Source organism: Fusarium falciforme, chromosome 3 (assembly GCF_026873545.1).
Source record: "Fusarium falciforme chromosome 3, complete sequence".
Classification (NCBI taxonomy): Eukaryota; Fungi; Ascomycota; class Sordariomycetes; order Hypocreales; family Nectriaceae; genus Fusarium; species Fusarium falciforme.
Window position 1 is genome coordinate 4731997 of NC_070546.1, and position 22293 is coordinate 4754289.

Sequence of the window (22293 nt, forward strand, 5' to 3'; positions counted from 1 at the left end):
TATTAAATATAATATATAATAAAAAGGTTATTATTATAATTATTAAGAAATCTAAATACAAAAAAAGAAATAATATTAATAGGGTAGAAATAATAAGTACCCTTAATATTAATTAAGTAAATAGATTTTAAAGAAGTTATTATAAAAGGCTTTCCCTATAAGAAATAGATTATAAGATATAATAAAAATAAATAACTCTTAATGCCTTTTATTATTTATTATAAAAATTACTAATAAGATAACCTCGCGTAATATAATTATATTTTATGCCCTTAATACTAGGTTAAGGCATTATAGAAATATAATAAGATTTATAAATAATAAAAAATAAATTAATATAATAAATTATTAAGATATATAAATTAAAATATAAAAGAAAATAGTATTAATATTAATTAAACTAAGTTTAAATATAATACTAAGAAATTATAAAAGAAACTATATAAGAAATACTCTTAATAATAAAAGTATTAAAAAAGTAATAAAAAACTATAAATAGAGAAAAACTATTTATAATTATATAATAAAAATAATAATTAATATTAAAATAGCTTATAAGAAAGGTATATCTAGATAATATAAAAATATATAGATAATATATATAAATAAGAAATCTATATTAGGGCCTATTATAAAAAACTAGCTAAAAACTTATAATACTAAGAAATACCTTTTAACCTATAAGATAATATATAAATATACTTAATATATAGAGAATATCTTAGTATCTTATAGATATCCTATTAATATTATTAATATAAAAAATATTAAGAAAATAAATAGAAATAAGATTATTTCCTTATTACCTTATTAGCTTAGCTAAATAATAAACCTTATATATAATATAAAATAAAAGGCTATTAGATATTTTATTAATATAATATTATTAGTATTATATCTATATAATACTATAAAGAATTATATTAAGCTATCTAGAAGCATAAGTAAATTATTTATAAAGTTAAAGACTAATAAAAGCGAGTTAATTAAAAAGAATAAAAAGAACTAAGGGACTAAAAACTAATAACCTAGTTAGATAATAAAAAAGACCTAAGATAGAAATAAAAATAATAATACTAAGACTAGCTATATAGCTAAGATAATATATATAATTATAAAGTATATAATAATAATAAATATAAATATAACTATATTAACTATATATTATTAAAAAACTAAGAAACTTATTTATAAAAGGGCTATAAGTAAAAAAGTAGCTAATAATACTATAAAAAGCCTTATATATTATAAAAAAAAATATTAACTTAAGATATTTTAAAATATTAATATAAGTTAAGGGAGAATAGCTATATATTCTAATAAATAATAAAGCTAAGTAAAATCTTTTTAATTTAAGAATAATAAATAAGCTTAAATTATTATAAAGGTATAAAGTAAAGCCTTATATAGTAATTAACCTTAAAGGGAAATAATTTAATTATAATAATAAAATTATTAATAATAAGATTAATTACTTTAAAGTTTTTATTAAAAAAAAGAATTAAGGAATCTTATTTAATATTATACCTATAAAAGGCTATAACTTAATACTTAGGTACTTATAGTTATACTAATTTAACTTATATTTTAATTAAAGGATTAGCTAAGTATTTTTTTTTTAATAAAGAGGTATTCTTTATAATAAATAATAACTTAAAGAATAATATAAGATCTTAAACTTTTATTAAAAATATTAGAGATATTAAATAGAGGTAAATATAAGATATCTCTTTACCTAAAGGAATATAATATAAATACTATAATAAATAAAAATAATATAAATACTATAATAAATAAAAATAATAAAAATAATAAATAATTATATATATTATATAATAGTTTTATTAATTAGAAATAAACCTTGAATAAATTAAGAAAATATTAGAGGAAAAATAGCTTAAGAATATTTTATTATAATATTATATTTATAAGAAGCTCTTTATAAAAGAGCTAAAAACAGGCTTACTTAAATATATATATTATAACTTAGAAATTAAGTTTATTAATAAAAAGTAACTTAGCTTTAGTAAGCATTACTTACTTAATATAATATAATTATTAATATTAAAGGAATATATTAAAGAAATATTATAAAAAAATATATTAGGGAAAATAAGTTATTTATTAGATATCTTATTATATTTATTTTAAAAAAGAATAAAAAGCTTTACTTTTATATTAATTTTAAGATATTTAAGATTATTATAATTAAGAATTATATATTATTATCCTTTATTAATAAATTAAAGGATTAATTTTTTAAAATAAAGTATTTTATAATATTTAACCTTAAAAAAGCCTATAATTTTATTTAAATAAAAGAAAAATATAAATAGAAAATTACTTTTTATATTAAATATAAATTATTTAAATACCTTATTATACCTTTTAGACTTATAAATATACTTATTATATTTTAATAAATAATTAATAATATATTATATAAATATCTAGATATATTTATTATATATTACTTAGATAATATTTTAATTTTCTTTAAAATAAAAAAAATATATAAAATATATTTATAAGGTATTATAAATATTATAAGATATTAACTTATTAATAAAACCTAAGAAGAATAAGTTTTATAACTTAAAGGTAGAATTTCTTAGATATATTATCTTATATAATAAGATATATATAAACCCTAAGAAGGTCTTAGTAATTAAAAACTAAAAAAAATTAATTAATATTAAGGAAATATAAGTCTTTCTTAGTTTTATTAATTATTATTATAGATTCCTTAAATAATTTAGAAAAATTATAATATTATTAATTAATCTTATAAAAAAAGATAAAATATTTATATTTAGGGATAAAGTATAAAAAGCCTTTTATATAATTAAGGAACTTATCTTAAATAAATTAATACTTAAGATATTTAATTTATCTTAATTAATAAAACTTAAGATAAATACCTTAGACTTTATATTAAGAGCTTAGATTAGATAATAAAATAATAAGGGATTCTTATTTCTTATTATATGTTATTCTTATAAGCTATATAAAGTAAAACTTAATTATTTTATTTATAATACAAAATTTCTTATAATTATTAATACCTTTAAGAAATTTTAATATTATTTCTTTAGAAGTATTTATTAAATTAAGGTATATATAAATTATAAGAATATTATTTATTTTATAAAAACCTAAGAACTTAGTAAATAATAATTATAATATATTAAATACCTCTTAGAATTTAATTATATTAATATTTATATTAAGGGAATAAAAAATAGCTAAGCTAATATTATTAGTTAATAACTTAACTTAGATACTAGAAAGATTAAAGCTAAAAAATAATTATTATATTTTATTTTAAAAAAATATTTAAAATAAAAGTTTATTAAATAAATATAGAAATTAATACCCTTATTAAAATATTTTATATTTATTAGAAAATATAAATAACTAATTATAGATTTTATTAAGTATATATAAGGATATTAATATTAAAATAATAAAGTCTAGACTTATAAAAAAAAGATCTCTATCCTTAATAAAGTACTTTAAATTATCTTTAATTATTATTATTATTAAGTTATATATTATAATAACCTAGAAGAAATAACCTAAGCTATATAATAATACTATAATAATTATAACCTTAGAAGTAAGATAAAAGGAAAGATATATTAATATAAAAAATATAATAAAAAAACCTAGCTATTAAGATAAGGATTATTAATCTATAAATAGTTAAGAATTATAAGAATATCTTATTAAATTAATATAGCTATTTATATAATAAAATAAAATAATTTATTTCTAAAGTAAATTTAATAATATAATAAGTAATTCTTAGATAATAAGATAACTAATAAATAATAAGTTTTAAATACATTATATTATAAACTTATATATAAAATATATAATTATTTATTATATAAATATAAAGGAATTAATAAAACCTTAAAATAAGTTAAAATAATATTTATTTTCCTTAATATAAAGAAAACTATTATAATAGTTATTAAATAATATAACCTTTATATAAAAACTAAGGTATAATACTATAAACTATATAGGAAATTATAATTACTCCCTATTATATAATAATTATAGGACTTAATTACTATAGATTTTATTATTATATTCCCCCCATTAGAAAAACTAGCTATTAAAAGCTTTTATAATAATATTCTTATTATTATAAATAGATTTATTAAATTTTCTTATTTTATACCCTATAGAGAATTAATAATAGCTAAAGAATTTACTTATTTTTTTTACTTTTATATTATAAAAATATATAATATATTACTTAAAATTATTATAAATTAAGGATTATTATTTACTTTAAAATTTTATTAAAGCCTTATTAAATACCTAAGGATTAATTATAAGCTTTTTATAATATATTATAAAAAGATAAATAAATAGACTAAATATATAAATTAAATACTAAAATAATACCTTTAGTGCTATATTAATTATAAATAAACTAATTAAGTTAGGAAGCTATTAGCTATATAATTAGCCTATAATATAGCTATAAATAAAAGCATAAAGATTATACTAGCTTATATTAATTTTATATTTACCTTAAATATATACTAATAAGCTAGAGATATAATTATTAACCTTAAAGTAATTCTTATTAATAATTAGCTATAAAACCTATATAAAAAAATAAAAATAAAATTTAAGTTTATTAGAAATAAGATAATAAATTATATTAATAAGAAAAAAATTAAGGGATTAATTTTCTTAGAGAGAGATATAATTTATTTTATAATAAAAAATATTAAAATAAAATAATAAAATAAAAAACTTAATTATAAATATATTAGACCTTATAAAATTAAGTAAAGAATCTTAGAAAATAACTATAAACTAGACTTATTATTAAAAGTTAAGCTTTATTTAATTATTTATATTTTATTACTTAAATTAATAAAAAATACTATTTAAATTAAAACTAGAAATAAATTAAAAACTAAAGTTAATAAATTAAAAAAATATATTATAAAAGCTATTCTTAATATAAATAAAAATAATAATAAAATAATATATTATATTAAATAAAATAACTACTTAGACTTTAAGAATATATAAGAATTACTAAAATACCTTATTAATATATAATATTTTCTAAAGAATCTTTATTAATAATACTAAGATTAAATAAAGGTAAGGTATTAAGGAAATTATTACTTAGATTAAGGGATATTTAATTAATATTATTAGGGATATAATTAACCTAGAGATTATAAATAATAATACCTTTATAGGTATTTAATATAAATAAGATATTATCTTATTATTTTATTTCTTAGAGACCTTAATAAATAGCCTCTAAATATTTTTCTTTTACCTAGGCCTAGATTTTATAAATATATAATAAATAGCCTATAGCTACTACTAGGCAAGATTATAGTATAGCTAGTTCTTTATAAAGCTTTAATAAATTATTATTAGCCTTACCCTTATTTATCTTTAATTTCTTTTTTTATATTGGTAGGCTAATAACTATAAGATAATATTAGAAATAAAAACTATAATAAAGAGAATATAAAAGATTAGACTTATAATATAATATTATATAAGTATTATTATAAGACTTTTTATTATAAATATATTTATTATAATAAGTAAAATCTATAAATATTAGGTATTTTTTATTTATATAAAAGTAATAAATATATTAGTCTTTTTATTAATAAACTTAATATAATGGATAAATATATTAGTCTTTTTATTAATAAACTTAATATAATGGATAAATATATTAATATTTTTATTTTTATAAGAAAACTATTTAAAAATATAATTAAATATTATATAATATAATAATAAAAAGTCTAAGTTAAAATATATTAAAAATAATACTAAGAAGATAAGAGTATATAAGTCTTAAGGATAAGACTTAATAGAGGGGAGATATTATATTATAACCCTTATAGTTATATTATATATTTCTTATAAATCCCGAATTTTAAATTAGTAATTATAAAGGGACTAATATATTAAGGACTAATATTATTCCTAGATTATATTAGTCTTAGAATAATATTATACCTATATAATTAGCTTTATATAAGGAAGCCTAAGTATATAAAATATACTTATTATATTTTCTTATATAATAGCTACCTTAGCTATTAATATAACTTAGTTATACTTAATACCTTAAAGTATATTACTAGATATAATACCCCTAATTATTTAAGCATAGCGTAATTAATCTATCTACTAATATAAACCTAGTATAACTAGTTTATCCCTTAGGAATATATATAATTATTATATTACTTTTATACCTTTTAATTTATATCTTAATATATTTTACTTAAGATTAAGCCTTAAATATAATCTTTAAGGTTTTTAAGACTTAAAAAGTTAATAATTTAGCCTCTTTTTTAATAAATATTAAAATTTATAGCTATATATTAAGCTTTAAGATTATACTTTTTAGGTTAAGAAAAATAAACTTAGTTTCTTTAAAGATTAATTTAATATTCTTTTTATTATAATAATTTAAAATATAATATAAAAAGCTAAGAAAAACTTAGTTTTTAAAATATAAGTTATAAAATATTTAATTAAAAGCTTTATTTTTTAGCTATAAATATTTTTAAAGATATTAAAATACTTAATATTAAAAGATTAAAATAAATAAAATAATATATAAAACTTAATAATTTTATTCTTTTTATAATATTTTTTAAATTTAATTAAATACTAATTTTTAAAATTATTAAAAATTAAAAATTAAAAAATATAAATAATTATTTAATTATTTAATTATATATTAGTTATAATATTTAAGTTATTTAAAATTAATTTTATTATTTATTTAATTATTTTATATTATTATAATAATTTTATTACTTAAGAAATTATTTTTTTAATATTAATTAATAAAATAATATTAATTTATATTAATAATATATAATAAAATTACTTAGCTATTTATATTAATTACTTAAATAATTATAATTTACTTTTAATTTTTAAATTAAATTAATTTTAATTTTTTATATTTATTTATATTTATAATAATTATTTTATTTTAAATTATTATTATTATAAAGTAAATTTTATTAATATTTTAAATATTATTTAATTTAATATTATATTTTATAACTATATTTATTATAAATATATATTAATTATAAATAATAATTAAGTTTTTATATTTAGCTTTCTAATAATTATATTTTTAAAAGAAATATATCTTAGGGTTTAAATATTACTTAATAAAATTTAAAGCTTAATATATAATAATTAATAATATATTAGAATTAATAAGTAATTAATTAGTTAATTTTTTAATATTATAAAGCTAAAAAAAAAAAAAATCCTTATAAATCTAAGTTAAAAATAAAATACTTAAGGATTTATTTTTTTAGATTAAATAACTAATATAATTTCTAAATAATATTATATTAAGATTAAATATTCTTTTACTAATAATATAGCTAATACTTAGAGACTATATAGGTCTTTATAGCGTATTAAATACTTAGCTTTAGGTTATTTTAAAGGGCCTAAAAGGTAAGAAGGGTTTTAGCTTTAATATTAATAATAAGTATTTTAAGTTATTAGGAATTAATTAATTAAGTAAAAAGTAAGGTATACGGAGGAAAAATATAATACTTAATTATAATACTTACTTATTATATATATTATAATATACTTAATAAATAAGCTATATAAATATATAAGTTATATAAAATCCTTTAACTTATATCTTTTTTAATTAACTATTAAATTCTTAATAACTTAATATATTATAATTTAATAAAAAGACTAGAATCTTTCTAGCCCTTTATACTTATTAAAATAACTTAAAACTTAGTCTTTAATATATTATATTAATTTATTAAGTTAATTATAATACCCTCTATACCTAATATAATAATATTTAAGCCTAAGTTAATATAATTCCTAAATTATATAAGTTATTTAATTTAAAGAAATAAATTTTTATTTATTTTATTTTTAACTTAGATATATAAAAATTCCCCTCTTAGCTATATAATATTAAAGATATAATTAATTAATTACTTATTAATTAATATATATTAAGTTTTAAATTTTATTTAGTAATACTTAAAGCTTAAAATATATATATTTTTTATATATATAATTATTAAAAAATTAAATATAAAAATCTAATTATTATTTATAATTAATTTAAGCTTATAATAAATATAATTATTAAATATAATATTTAATTAAATAATACTTATAATTTTAATAAAATAAGCTTTTTTATAAATATAATTATAAATAAAATAATAATTATAAGCTTAAAAAGATATTTAAAGCTAAAATTAATATAACTTAGAAACTAAAAATAAATTATAATTATTTAAGTAATTAATATAAAAAATTAAATTCTTTAATTATTTATTATTAATATAAGCTAATATTATTTTATTAATTATTATTAAAAAAATACTTTCTTAAGTAATTAAATAATTATAATAATTTAAAATAATTAAATTAATAATAAAATTAATTATAAATAATTTAAATATTTTTATTAATATATAATTAATTAAATAATTAATTTTTATTATTTTTTAATTTTTAATAATTATAAAAAATTATTAATTTATTAAATTTAAAAAATATTATAAAAAAATTATTTAATTTTATATATTATTATATTTATTTTATTTATTTTAATTTCTTAATATTAAATATTTTAATATATTAAAATAATTTTATAATTAAAAAATAAAATAATTAATTAAATATTTTATAATTTATATTTTAAAAACTAAGTTTTTTTTATTTTTTTATTTTATATATAAGGTTATTATAATAAAAAGAAATATTAAAAGGTCTTTTAAAAAAACTAATTTTATTTTTTTTAACTTAGAAATTATAATCTTAAAGCTTAATATATAGCTATAGACTTTAATATATATTAAGAAAAAAGCTAAGGCCTTAATTTCTTAGGTTTTAAGGACCCTAAGAATTATATTTAAGGCTAGATCTTAGTTTAAATATCTTAAAAGATAAATTAAAAAATATTAAAATAGCTCTTTAGAATTAATTCTTAAAGCCTTAAGGTCTCTTAAGAAAAAAGTAAAAATAATTATATATTAAATTACCTTATTAATTACTAAAAATAAAAACCTTTAAGAAGTAAATAAGATATTTAATAAATATTAAAAAGTAAAAAAAACCTAATTATAAAAAGAAAGAGTTATAATAATAGAAAAAAAAAATAAGTAATTAAGTAAATAAATATTAATATATAAATAATAATTAAATTATTAAGATATAATAATTAAGAAAAATTATTATAATTAAGGGTTTAATATTATAATATTAATAATTAAGTTAGTTATAATATAAAGACTTATTAAGTAATAATTAAAATATTTAAGGAAAAATATAATAAGTAATTTTAATTAATTAAATACTTTATAATATTTTTATAATAATTCTAATTTTATAAGTTAAGAAAAGTATATAACTTATTTATTTATATAGCTTACTTATTAAGTATATTATTATATTTTAAGCTTTTATAAAATATTTTATTTTTAAAAAGGTTTTTTATAAATAGAATTTTAAAAAAATAAGCTTATAAGATATAAGCCTAGGATTCTACTACCTTATACTTTAGCTTATATACTTTCTTATAGAAAGCTTACCTAAGCGATAGCTACTTAGATAAGTAAGATATAAGGGAGTATTAATACTACTCTTTTTAGGCTTATTTCCCTTTTAGGAAGGCTATGTGACTTCGGACTTAGGGTTTTATTATAAGCCCAATAATGCTATTAAACCCGTCTCTTTCTATAGGGTATTTCCTAGCTGGTTTTAAATATCCTAGTTTAAAACCCTATAGGTTTTAATATCTATTATACTATAACTCGGCTTCTAGCTATCCGTTGTTAGTAAAACTAATAGGGTCTTAAAGCCCAGAATTAGGGCTATCTAATAGTATAACTTTTATCCAAATCGGGCTAATAGATTCTGAGCAATTTGCTATATAAGCTATATACCCTCTCTTAGAAATAGCTCCTTAGATCTTTAACTAATACAAATAATAAGAATACCAATCAGAAGCTAGTCTACTCTATTTTAACCGTATTATTTATTTGCCCCACTTTTATTACTCTATAATCCCATACCTAGCTAATCAGCTTTATATAAGGACTGATTCCTCTGCCTATTTACCTCCTATCTCTATTACCTACCCTATAGCCTTTAAAGACTATATTTCCTCTATTTTTTAGTCTTTTATAAATATAAACCCAGCATAACTAGTTTATCCCCTAGGAATCCTATAATTATTATAATATAAGTTAAAGGATTTTTATTATACTTAGTTAATTATTATATTTATTATATATATATATATTACTTATTATATATTTATATATAATAGCTTTTATAGCTATTAATATAACTTAGTTATACTTAATACCTTTATATATATTACTAGATATAACTTATACCCTATTTAAGGTAATATTAAAAATCTTTTATTAATATAAACCTAGCATAACTAGTTTATCTCTTAGGAAATATATAATTATTATAGGGATAAGCTATATAATAGCCTAAGAAAGACTGTAAATTAATTACTATATTTTAGCTTAGGTAATATATTAAAAACTAGCTACTAAATTTATACCCTTAGGATAAATAAAATACTAAAAATATAAAGATAATATAATATAATAACTAAAGGCTTTAAAACTTAATAATAAATATTAATAGTATATATTATAAAGGGTATTAACCTAAAGTAAGAATTAGCTTATCTAAAGATAGGAATAAAAAGGAAGGCCTTTTTAAATCTTAATAAATAATTTATAACTCTTAGCAAGGCCTTAGCCTCTAGAAAAGCGATTCTAGAAAAGGAAAGTAAAAAAAGGATATTATAGTAAATTATAGCTCTTTATGAGAGTTAAGGTTAGAATTAGAGGCTACTTTAGTAATTACAGTTAGAGAAGAAATTATACTACCTTAGCATATTACTTAGTCAGGGAGGCTAATAAAAAGGCCAAAAAATTAATAGATATATTAATTATAGGTTTATACTAAGTAATTATTTATAATTAGCCTTTATTCTAGTTAAGCTATATATAAATAAAAATATTAAGTTTTAGTAGAGGAATTTTTTTTTTGCCTAATGAAAGGGTGGGGTTAGCGAAAGGGTGGTGGCGTATGGTATACGGACTTGGGCTTTCCGGACGGCCTTAAGGTTGACGTGGATGGACGGGTGTACGGGACGTTACGGGGGGTGTGCAGGTGTGGGATAAAGCCGGCAAGCTGCTTGGCATCATAAAGGTGACGAACGGCGATGTGGCGGTCAATATGTAGTGGGTGGACGACTGGCTGTACATTGCTGGGCGGCAATACCTGTACCGAGTTCAGCTGAACTCACGTGGCGTGCATCGTTACGTGAAGTAGATGTGGATCTTTAAAGATCACATTATTTTCTGAAGTTGCACGCCATCCGAGGTGAGGATTCTAGGGAGAAGGATGGACCAGACTGGACGGTGCGGGCACCACATGGAGCGCGGAGATGTCGGCATGATGGATTATGATAATTAGAGAACAAAACGGGTATGCACCTCGACCTTTATCTGGCTGTGCCTGGAAGAGGGTCAAGACCAAAAGAGTGGTTTAACTGCGCCAAGATTCCACAGAGTTGAAACATGGTCTGAAGATGGATGAGCTTCGTCCGATCGGCGTGGGGCGAAGTAATAGGATCGCTGATAACGTATCTATACATGAGGCACCATCCGATGTTGCTATTGTTGAGACCAGGGAACTGCTCTACCACACGACCGCTTCCGACTTCAAATCATGCCTTTCCTGAAATGATGGCCGCTGCCTGCTCAGAAAGAGCATAGAGAGGGGCCTGGATATGGGCACTCAGTGGCACGGGGAACACGGAAGCATCGACGACTCGCAGGCCCTCCACTCCACGAACACGGAATTCAGTATCGACGACCTTGCCCATGGAACAGGTTCCCGAGGCATGCCATGTAGTTCCGCTAGTCATGGCCAACCTCTGGTCGAGCTTTTCGTCACTATCGTCGAGGGACAGAGGCTCGGCTGGCAGTCCCTCAGGTACAGACTCGCCAGTAATGAACTGTCCGAATTTGGGGCCCAGCATGAACTTGGTGAGTTGTCGGAGACCCGAACGGAACACATACTTGTCCACTTCAGTGCCAAGATAATTGAGGTCGACTATGAGGGGTGTTAGTCATGCATTTCATATTTCATGAACCGAAGGGCTTACTCTTGGGTGGATCTTCAGGCCTGGCTGACTTCAATGACACAGTACCCCTGGAAGTGGGCAGAAAGCTAACAACAGCAGTGGTAATGTGCTCAGCATCCATCGGGACACCAGGAAACGGAAGCTTGGCATAAAGGACAATATTCTCGAGGAACGTTCGAGTCTTGGACAGAAGCGAATGCTGGGACGGATCAGGTTCGACCCCTTCATCCTTCTTGATGGCGTCGACAAGACCGTCCTTTGGTACGCTCGTGGAGACGATCCAATCCATGGGGACTCCATGAGCGTACTGAGGCTGGGCGAAGTGGGGATTGGGAGACCCAAGAGTGTACCCAGCGGAGGGATCACGGACTCGCCAGTGCTGGAAGAAGGACACGTGGTCGGTCAAGCCTTGGCCCACTTCAGGAAGGTCGACGAGAGGCTCAACGCCAACTTCCTTTAGATTCTTTGACGAGCCGATACCCGAAAGCTGAAGGAGCTGCGGCGAGCGGAAAGTTCCCGCGGATAGAATGACGTTCTTGGCTGATACGATAGAGCCATCGGCCAACTCGACGCCAGTGGCAGTCAAGGTTCCGTCGACAGTGGTAGAAACGACCTTGTTGACGACGGTGCTGAGACGGAGTTCGACGCCCTCGAGGGAATACAAGCTGGCAGCCCACTGTCGCTTGCCGTCGCGTCTGGCCTCGCAGATATAAGCTCGACCAAGATTCTCGCCAGCATTCTGATCGAACCCAGGAAGTGCATTCACACCTAGCTCCTCCCAGGCTGCAGCGGCGTGGTCGCTTAAAGGGAATATGCGGTTGGTGGACCCAGCGGAGGCGACATAGATTGGGCCATCTTGGCCATGTTGCTCAGGGTTCTTCTCGTCGAACCAATGTTCGGCCTTCTTGAACCACGGCAACTGGCCTTTGTAGCTGAATCTCCCGTCTCCAACGAGAGCTGCCCACTCGTCGTAGTCCACGGCGGCACCACGAGTCCACCCGCCTGCGTTTCAGTTAGTTACGGTCCATTGGGGTAGATTCTTTATGACCTGGACTCACCTGAGTTGATGGCCGAACCACCGCCCAATCCCTTGCCAGAGTTGAGAGTAATAGAGCGATTAAAGGCTCCAGGTGTCGGCTCAGACTTGTACTGCCAGTCCAGATCTCCCCCGAGGTTCAAAACCTGCGGCTCCTGGACATCAGACCGCTCACGCGTATCCTGTCCAGCCTCGATGAGAACGATCTTGGCCGCCTCATTGTAATGTCGCAGGCGGCTGGCGAGAACGCAGCCAGCAAGGCCACCGCCCACAACAACGTAGTCGTACGTGGAGCTCATGGTCTGATCTTGATTGAAGTGCAAGAGGAGTGTGTCGCAGTGTCTGGCAAATAGAGGTAAGGTCGTTGGAAAGAGGGGAGAGAGATGATGTCGGGGAGGCTGGAGGACGTCTGACAGCGCATTGTTTTACTGAGGGGATCTGGGGTCTGTAGTGAAACGCTGAGGACGGACAGAATGACCTGTCACTGCAGGGTCTGTTTGAGCCTATCACTGGGGACACGGGCCGCAGCATGCTTAGAGCTTAGTCAGATCCAGTTATAGAACTGATCTACCGTGTGGTACGGATACAGCATTGAACACTCGAGGAGGAAGGCTGCAGCCTGAATGTCATTGTATGCCATGAATACTTGGTGATAGCTTCTTCTCTCAAGTCTGCCAATTCGACCTCCATTGATAAATTACACGCAGGTTCTGTTGAAATGAGAAGATGCTGATTGCTTGATTCATATCTCAAAGTGAAGTAGGGGAACCATTATTTATGTACAGGCACGATTTCTTGTAGAATGTTCCTCCTCCTTCCACACCTTGCGACCGACTTGGTCGCCTCACACTTGTGATCTCCAACAGGTTCTGGAGTGTTGGTTGGCTGCGTTACCCCTGTCATGATGGCAGGGAGTTCCATCCACCTTAGATGACCTACTAAAGCTACGTACATAAATACGGCTCTAAGCAGCCCACAATTGCTGACCACCTTCTCCAAGATATCAAACCGTCTCAGAGCGTATAACCTTGTCATCCCTCAAGTGCACTATCTCTACCTTATCAAATCTTAAACTGCTTGAATATTCGTCGAAATGTCACTTTCATCCCGTGGCAGAGCAGCCGAGAAAGCAAGTGACGGCTTACACATCTGGAAGGCCGTGGGCGATCTCTACCACCCGACCACCAATCCCAACGGCTTTGCAACCCTGGGCGTTTCAGAGAACACTCTTTTGGCTCAAGAGCTGCCAGAGCATCTTCACAAACACTTCAAACTACCAAATCATGCATCCACCTATGGAGATGGCATGACGGGATCCAAGAGGCTCAAGGCAGTCCTAGCGACATTCCTCAATCGACACCTACGGCCTGTTCTTCCGCTTCAGCCGGCGCACTTCACAGTGACAAACGGCTGCAGCTCTTCTGTGGAGCACCTTGCCTGGGCTATAGCGAGATCGAGCCCTGGTGATGCATTGCTACTTGGCTGGTCATATTATAATACCTTCATCCCAGACCTTGTTCTCAGAGCTGGCTGCAAGGTCATCGCAGTGGAGTGTGACAATACCGATCCTCTAAGCCCGGAGGTCGTTCATCACTATGAGGCAGCCATTAAGCGAGCTGTAGAGAAGGGCCAGTGAGTCGTGGGCGTCATTATCTCAAACCCTCATAACCCTCTCGGCAGGTGTTACTCTCGCACCAGATCCACTTGTATCTAAGTGCACCTCAACCACGCTATGTTTCGAAACCTCTCTTATTTTGAAACGCCAATACGCGAGACGTAATTTTAGTTCCCTCTTAAACCGCCACAGTATGCCGCCACAGTATGCACCCCTAACAAGCAATATGACAGCCAGCCAGATCCCGGAACCGCAAGACCGCTGCATCCACTCAAGCTATCCCTGTTCAACGCCATGTTTCATCTACATGGTATGCGCCTCATTTCTCAAGTGGATCTCGACTGAGTCAGTGCCGAAGCCTCTTTGCGGGGCAAAACGTGCAACTCTCTGTAATCCTTGCGCATAACTGAGGTTTGCAGACTCACATTTCAGCCGACCTCGCCTAACCTTCGCCCTTATTATTCCTCAGCTTTTTCGTCATCCTGCATCATCTAAGGCAGTTCCTCCCTCTCCTAACCTTGATTCGCTGCAATCAACTATGGCGTCCAACTCCGACTATTGCCTGTGCACAATCTGCGGCATGAATCTGGACCCGCCTGATTGGCAAAGTCTGGTCATTTGCCTGTCTGGCCCGCATTGGCCCGACCATCAACCTAGGTCCTTAGACCTGTTCGACGGTGCGGTTCGTCGTTTTCATGCTCATGTAGACGCATATCCCGGGCGGCTGGAGCTTGTCCCAGATAGTCGACGAGTGATACCGCAGTTGGAATACGAACTCGAAAACTCTGACATGTTGGCAGAGCTTGCTCCCTGCAAGGTATTCATTGGGATACACCCTGCCTGTGAAGACTTGGCCCATCGCGTCATGAGAACCTCGTTTACTTCTCGAGTCCGTTCGATCGGAGACCTTTGGATGACCCTGGAACGCCGCTGTGCTCGACATGAATGGGGACCATAGCATAATCCCTCATTCAACTTCCTCCCTTACATACCGAAATCCCAGCCTGGTGAACCACTGTCGTTTGGGGCCGATCGTTACTATGTTCCCTTTTCCTGCATAGTCAACTTTGGAGATGAATGGGAAGGATGGGTAACGTAAACCTCTCTCTAAGCACGTGCCAGTGACTAACTAGTCTGACAGTGGGACTATGACCCCATCAACATTCCCGACTTGACGACCCAGCTCCTCTCGAACCTGGAGCCAATCAGTCGGGCCACTAGTCCTTTTCCTCCTAATAAGCTAGTACAAGACTTTAAGGGCCGTCTCATGGCATTGCCACCAGAGAGTAAGAATGATCTTATTCCCTGGTTCCAGAAGAGCACTATTTCTCTCGACTGCAATTACATAATGCCTCAGTCTCTGTGGAAGCGGATATTCTTTCAAATCCCGTTTCTTTGGGATCTCGATATAGAACTAGTACTCGACAAGATTTGCTCGGAACCGTCGGAAACAGAGTGGAACTGGGAAAAGCTTACTCGGCAGGTTTTGAGTCCCGCGCAGCCTTCAAACCGTGAATATGAAGGGGACAAGAACGGCTTTGTGTGGAGCTACGAGACGGTTGGACTGCATATTCCCCCTGGTCTTACTAATCGCCGACGAATCTGGCAGATTCTGGAGGAAATGTGGCCGAATGATGTACAGGCACTAAAAGAGTTTGAGGTTTGGACAGGTGATGAGGCAAACTATGAAACAGACGACGAAGAGTTCGAGCGGGATATATGGTCGGATGATGAGTGGAAAGAGTTAGATTTGTGGCCAGATCTGGATTGAAGCCGTGACAGGCAATTGAGGAAGTTGACAGAGCCAACAGCTCGTTCGATCCAATGGCTGGCTTGACCAGAAACTCCAATAATAGTACCATCATGTGCCAGAATGTTCTGTCTTGCTTGCTCTTTAGCTGATCATTAATTAATTGGATGCCTCGTTTTGACGTCAACCTTGTCCCTTGGCCCTGCCCAGTGATTTGAGGAGGAGTTACGGATCCGCGGTAAGACACTGGTCTGGCTTCCCAGTACAACACCAACACAACCGGCGACTTGAGTCAGAGCCGAGCGGTCAAGTAAAGTCATGCAGTCTAATTTGCCCCCTGTATTAGTATCAGTGCGGTGTTTTCCTCAAGCAGGATTTCTACAGCGCACAGTCTTGAAAGTGGGACAGCCTGGTTTTATAATGTCCAACAGCCAACACGTCTGGGTTGGTGTCTTCACCGGCGCCATCCTCGTTCGTCGGCCCGGTACGCGTCAAAATGATACGGTCTTCTGGCTCAGTTATCCCATCAAGGGCCAGGCTGATCATCGCTGAACACAATCTCGACTCCAGCCACATGAAAGCTTCCAGCGTTTCCTTTGGAAAAAAAAAAAAAAAACATCGCATCTTTCTCTCCGGCCCATCCTACCGGAGTCTTTCGCTTATTTCTCACGAGATTGATCCTCTGATGCCCGTCCAGCAACTATCGTCCATACAATAGCGGAATGCAACATATGTAGCAGAAAACAACCTTGAAATTCAACGACAACTAGTAACTCTACTAAAAACAATAGCAACAAATAAAGCGGCTTCAGACTTTGCGAGGCCGGTCGTGGCTCCTTCGAGCGTTCCGTAGGTGCCCAATGACCAATCCGCTCAAGTATCCAACCACTAGATTCACCCGAGCCCCCCTTGTGACTAGACGCAGGAAGCCTTGGATAACTAGGATGTCGTATGAAGCTGCCCAAGAACATCAATCAATACATTCTTCCAACTCCCACGCCATGGTATCACATCAATCAACCGCTTCTCAATCAACCCACAGACCAGCCTCACGATCCTTTCTCAAAACCTTATCCGTCTTGGTTCGGAGGTGGTCCAGTCCTCGCCTGGCGGGGCTGATAGCCTCACAGTTGAGGCTGACATGAGAAGCAAACAAATCGTAGTTGTCGGCATTCTTCACGGAGAGTTCGGGGCTAAGGGCGAGAATCTTGGCAAGGCCATGTTCGGTATCAAGCGTGGCATTTACCCCCATCGTGTCCCTCAAGTTCAACTGAATCATCTCATGGATCACGGCGCCCGCACGAGAAGGGTGCCAGCCCCAGGCCTCGGATGAGTCGTAACCGTGGCACTTTTCGGGCATGACGGGGAGGGTGAAGAAGTTGTCGCAGTATCCAACCTGGCGTGTCGGCTCCTGGATGTAGGCTGTGACAATCTTCTTCCTGGACAGGCACTCGGAGTAGTACTCGGGGCAGATCTTGTCAACCTTGCGGAAATCATGCTTGCACTTGGCCTTCGCCTCAGCAAACACTTCGGCAACCCTTGATCGGGTCTTCTCGTCAGAGGCACCAAAGGCCTCCTCCAGTCTCCATGAGTCACCAAATCGGGCCTCCTCTTCGGCTTCATCGGCGAGCTGGAAGCACTGAGAGAGGGACTCCCTGAGCTTCTCGATTCTCTCTCCCATGCAATTCTGGCGCTGAACTCCTGGCATGCGGTCGAGGTACTTCATACGGGTCTGCTCAGCGACACGTCGATCCACGGTGAATCTGAGCGAGTTGGAGCTGTATGGAATATACCCGATGATGTTGGTCGAGCCCAGGTCTGCGATGGGCAGGCTACCTTGCATTAGGACAGTGTAATCGTCGCCCTGGGAGAGATCGTAGTGTTCGGCTACATTGAACTTGATTTTGACCGACTGGCCCGTCTTGATGGTGACGAACTGGCGCTTGTCAAGTTTGTCAAAGTTCAACAAAGGAGTAACACCCAGGAAACGAACAGGGTTGCCTAAGAAATTGAGGGTTAGCATAAGGGTCATGATAAGAATCTTGTACAAGTCTTAGCTTACCTTTGTAGAAGACATCAGCGACCTTGAGAGCAACATCATCATCATGAAGGAAGCTGCCAAACTTCAAAACCTTGACCGTCTCATCGTTGTGATTAAAGACCTCGGCCTCAAACTTACTATCAATCTTCTCATCTCGTTTGATTACGACCTCCAAGGGAATGGGGTAAACCGTCTTCATATCAGGGAGGGCGATCTCGAGACCAATGTCACTGTAGGGTGCTGCAACTGCCATGCCTAGGAAGGCAAGCATGGCCAGAATCGCCATGACAGGGAAGGCCTGGGTTATCATGATGATGGGTGGGAATGAGTTGTGAATAATTGAAGAGGAACTTTGAAGGAGATAGGGGGTAGGCGAGACTTAGAGAATGATCAGAAGAACAAGTCCAGTTGTCAGGGATGCAACTCGCCTTTTTATATCCAGAATTTATTCGAGGCCTCCTATCAAGAGAGTCACAACTCCCCATCAGTCTTGAAAAAGTTTCACGTCAAGACTTCTATTGATAAGAGCTGGATGAATAACTTCACAAAGGACGGAGGTGTTCGGTCTCATGTTTCACTATACTGTCTCTGCTGGCAAGATTTGGGTAGATACTTCCAGGAAAGGAACCACCGTCACTCAAGGAGGTGCTTGGTGGTGCTTCGGGACGGCCCGCGATTCTACGCAGGATACGCTCTGTGGACATTGGATGTACTTGGTGGATGTGAATGGCTTCAAAAATTGGGCTGGAGAGGATTCCCACGGCCTACGATGCCAAGAGAATAACGAATGCAGTTGCTTTGCTCATTTCTACAGCCAAGATGAGATTTATGGCTTCATTCTAGGGGGGTAAAGGATAAACTGGTACACCAGAGCTGCCCCTGGGTGCCTTTCAGGACGATGGTCCAAACCATTGTGGACCATTACAATATCCCGTTGCAAGCCGTCGCAAGTACCAAGCGATTACAAGTACACACAATTTCAAGTACCATGCGGGTGTAGCCTTGTAGATTACCCTTGTAAGTTAAGACTTGGTGTGATTTTGACATTGTTGGGGTATTTAATTCTTTTCGGATTCTTGTCATTCACTCCTTTTAATCTTTTGCAGCCTGCTCCCAAGGTCACCACCGCCGAGAAGCATTAGGGTTTACTTCCCGACGATTCCGCACATGGCACACTCTACCTGCACTTGGAAGTAAAGATCAACAAAGCATCAATTAGAGGATGACAGGTCAAGACCCAAAGTTCACGGTAGGAGCTTGAAACATGCTCCTGGTTCCTTGGCCAACTCCTCTAACACTACCACCTTCTGCATGCGTCCGTAGATTGCACCTTTATCGGCGCGAGTAGTGTTGTCGTAGACAATTGTCTTCCCTTTGGCTGTGTGAAGTATGCATATCCACTCAAATCTCGGATGAACCCAGGGCCCTTTAGCATTTCCAGAGACACCGGGCCTCCTTATTTCATCTGGCTCCTTGGATGCCTTCTCAAGCTCCGCTTCTTTCCGTATCACGTCTGGACAGAGTGCCTGTAGATCTGACTGACGTTCTTGTGCAAGCAATATTCCAGATGAAGGCCATCAGAACCTGGAGGGTGCGGCCGCTGCCTGAAACGTTTAATCGGCTTCGTATGGGCATTCAGCTCCTGTGGATGTGACTCGGGTGACTCGGAGCCTCCAGGTTCCCCATCCATTGCGTTAAAGCCTGTTGCCCTTTGTGTTTCCTCCAGGACGGCTGGTTCACCGGCTGTAATTTTGTCGTCGGCCCAGGTTCGCTCCTGGGCCGTGAATCCTGGCTGAGCCCCGGGAGGCGGCAAGGCTATTCCTGGAAGTACTAGTTGTGCCTGAGCAAGCCGAGAAGCCCAAAGATGGAGAGGGCTGACAGTAGTCGAAACCCTGATGGAAGAATCATGATAGTTGATAATTTGGTCTCGGCACTGTGAAGGTCCGATATCAAATTGTCGTCCAGCAACATGACCCTTAATGCCTCGGTACCTGTTGAAAGGTATCTTTCACTTTTGCCGTTGGCATAGTGGTTTATTGTGTTCAACACAAATCAAGCTTGCTACTGCGGTGACGCGGCTACTTGTACCTCATCGAGAGCAGCCCACTCAAGCCACCGTGCTGGGAGTTGAGACGTGTCAAGTTTATTCGGGCCTATGCCTTGATCTCCGTTGCATGATTGACCGAAACCTTCCACCGTCAGATGAGCCTTCAGAGCTTCGGTCCCGTGTCTTCTCAATCATTTATCGATGCGCTCGGACACTGCCACAGGGCATCTGACACATCTCACTCGGCCCTATTGTCAGTCTGCGTCTAACATGGATTTCCGAAGAGGGATCCCGCAACCGAAGAATCAGAGAACCTGATCTCCTTCTTGGTTATCTCGAAGGTGGCGTTCTTGGGCTTTGCGCTGCCACTTGTGCTGGCCGCAGCCGCGTTCGCATTGAGGGCGTCTTGATTCTTGGAACGTCTAGATTTCCCTGTGCACCCCCTTCGTCATCACACGAACCTTTCCCATCACCTTGGACACGGCGTCCGGCGAAGGGTTCGAAGTGAAAGATGCAATGTTTTTTTTTTCAAAGGAAACGCTGGACGTTTTGATGTTCCAGATGCGTGCTGTTGCGTTTTTAAAGTGAGAGTCAAGTAACGTGTCTTCCCTACTTTACAATTAATTGCTCTTTTGGGGACGTCACCATTATTAAACAACCCTCTAACTAACTATTGTCCATCGGGTTGCCCGCCGGCGTCGAAAATGAAGAAGAAGAAGAAGAAGAAGAAGAAGAAGAAGTCCTTGAAGTCATCGAGATCCCTCAGGTCGACGAGGCCAGCTAGTTGCCGCCGTTGGCTCGGTCCTCGCCACCTAGGGAGTCACCACCAGCAGAAGTCACAACGCCGTGCCCTGGGCCGCCTCAGCGACTTCAAAATCGCCTTGGAAAGGCAAGGATCTTTCGAAAACATCGTCAGAAGACATCATCGCCGTCACCACTACCTAGGGAAGCTCAAATTAACGCTGGCCGGGTGTAGTTGTGCGGCAGACTGTCGGGAAGGAAGGGCGCAATTAGAAGCCCTAGTAGCCGATTCTAGGGGCGTAAGGTAGCTTGGATCAGTGTTATATCGTTAAACGCCTCATATATTGTTAATTTAGGCTTCGTGAATAAATTTGGATAGTCTATGAAGATAAAAACCGATCCTTTTCCTCCAGCCTTCGCCATCCTGATCGAGTTTTTGCCGCAGATCTTCCATATACACTTGAAGTTGCTTACTGATGCTCTCGAACCTGGTCGTGTGTTCCCTAGTAATTTGAGTAGAGTCAGTCTGAAGCGTTCTCAGGGTGCTTGCAAGACTTTCAATCTTCTCGCGTAATCGTTTCTTCTCTTCCTTAGCGTGCCGAATCTTGTGCGAAATCTCCACAGCTTTGGTTGTAGCTTCGACGATAGATAGAACATCGCCGATAGATGTCATCGCTCTCGAGTTGAGACGAAAGTGAGACTGAGTAGGAGAAAAACAAGTTTGTCTGCGATGAAGAGTGCTATTGAAACTCGGCGTGAAATGGCCATCATGCTTAGTGGTGTGGATAATTGAAATATGGGCAGTGTAATATCCAGTAAAACCCAAGAGTTTCGAATGCATCAGGTCTT

The 22293-nt window shown here is 32.6% G+C and overlaps 3 protein-coding genes across 3 annotated transcripts; 1 reads left to right on the top strand and 2 right to left on the bottom strand.

Annotated features, from left to right (window-relative positions):
• Positions 1-11794: 11794 nt before the first annotated feature.
• Positions 11795-13615, bottom strand: NCS54_00470200 (Hypothetical protein; the record flags this gene model as incomplete). The annotated part of the gene is made up of 3 exons (XM_053150230.1): positions 13273-13615; positions 12236-13216; positions 11795-12183 (listed from the first exon to the last, which is right to left on the bottom strand). The coding sequence occupies exons 1-3, from the start codon at positions 13547-13549 to the stop codon at positions 11795-11797; spliced, it is 1647 nt and encodes a 548-aa protein (XP_053006205.1). The 5' UTR covers positions 13550-13615.
• Positions 13616-14343: 728 nt separating this feature from the next.
• On the top strand, positions 14344-16636 carry NCS54_00470300 (Aminotran-1-2 domain-containing protein; the record flags this gene model as incomplete). The annotated part of the gene is made up of 2 exons (XM_053150231.1): positions 14344-14868; positions 16007-16636. The coding sequence occupies 2 exons, from the start codon at positions 14344-14346 to the stop codon at positions 16634-16636; spliced, it is 1155 nt and encodes a 384-aa protein (XP_053006206.1).
• A 1006-nt stretch (positions 16637-17642) lies between these two features.
• NCS54_00470400 (Deuterolysin) lies at positions 17643-18966 on the bottom strand (the record flags this gene model as incomplete). The annotated part of the gene is made up of 2 exons (XM_053150232.1): positions 17643-18616; positions 18678-18966. 2 exons carry the CDS (start codon positions 18964-18966, stop codon positions 17643-17645), a joined length of 1263 nt encoding a protein of 420 aa, XP_053006207.1.
• Between the last annotated feature and the right edge of the window lie 3327 nt (positions 18967-22293).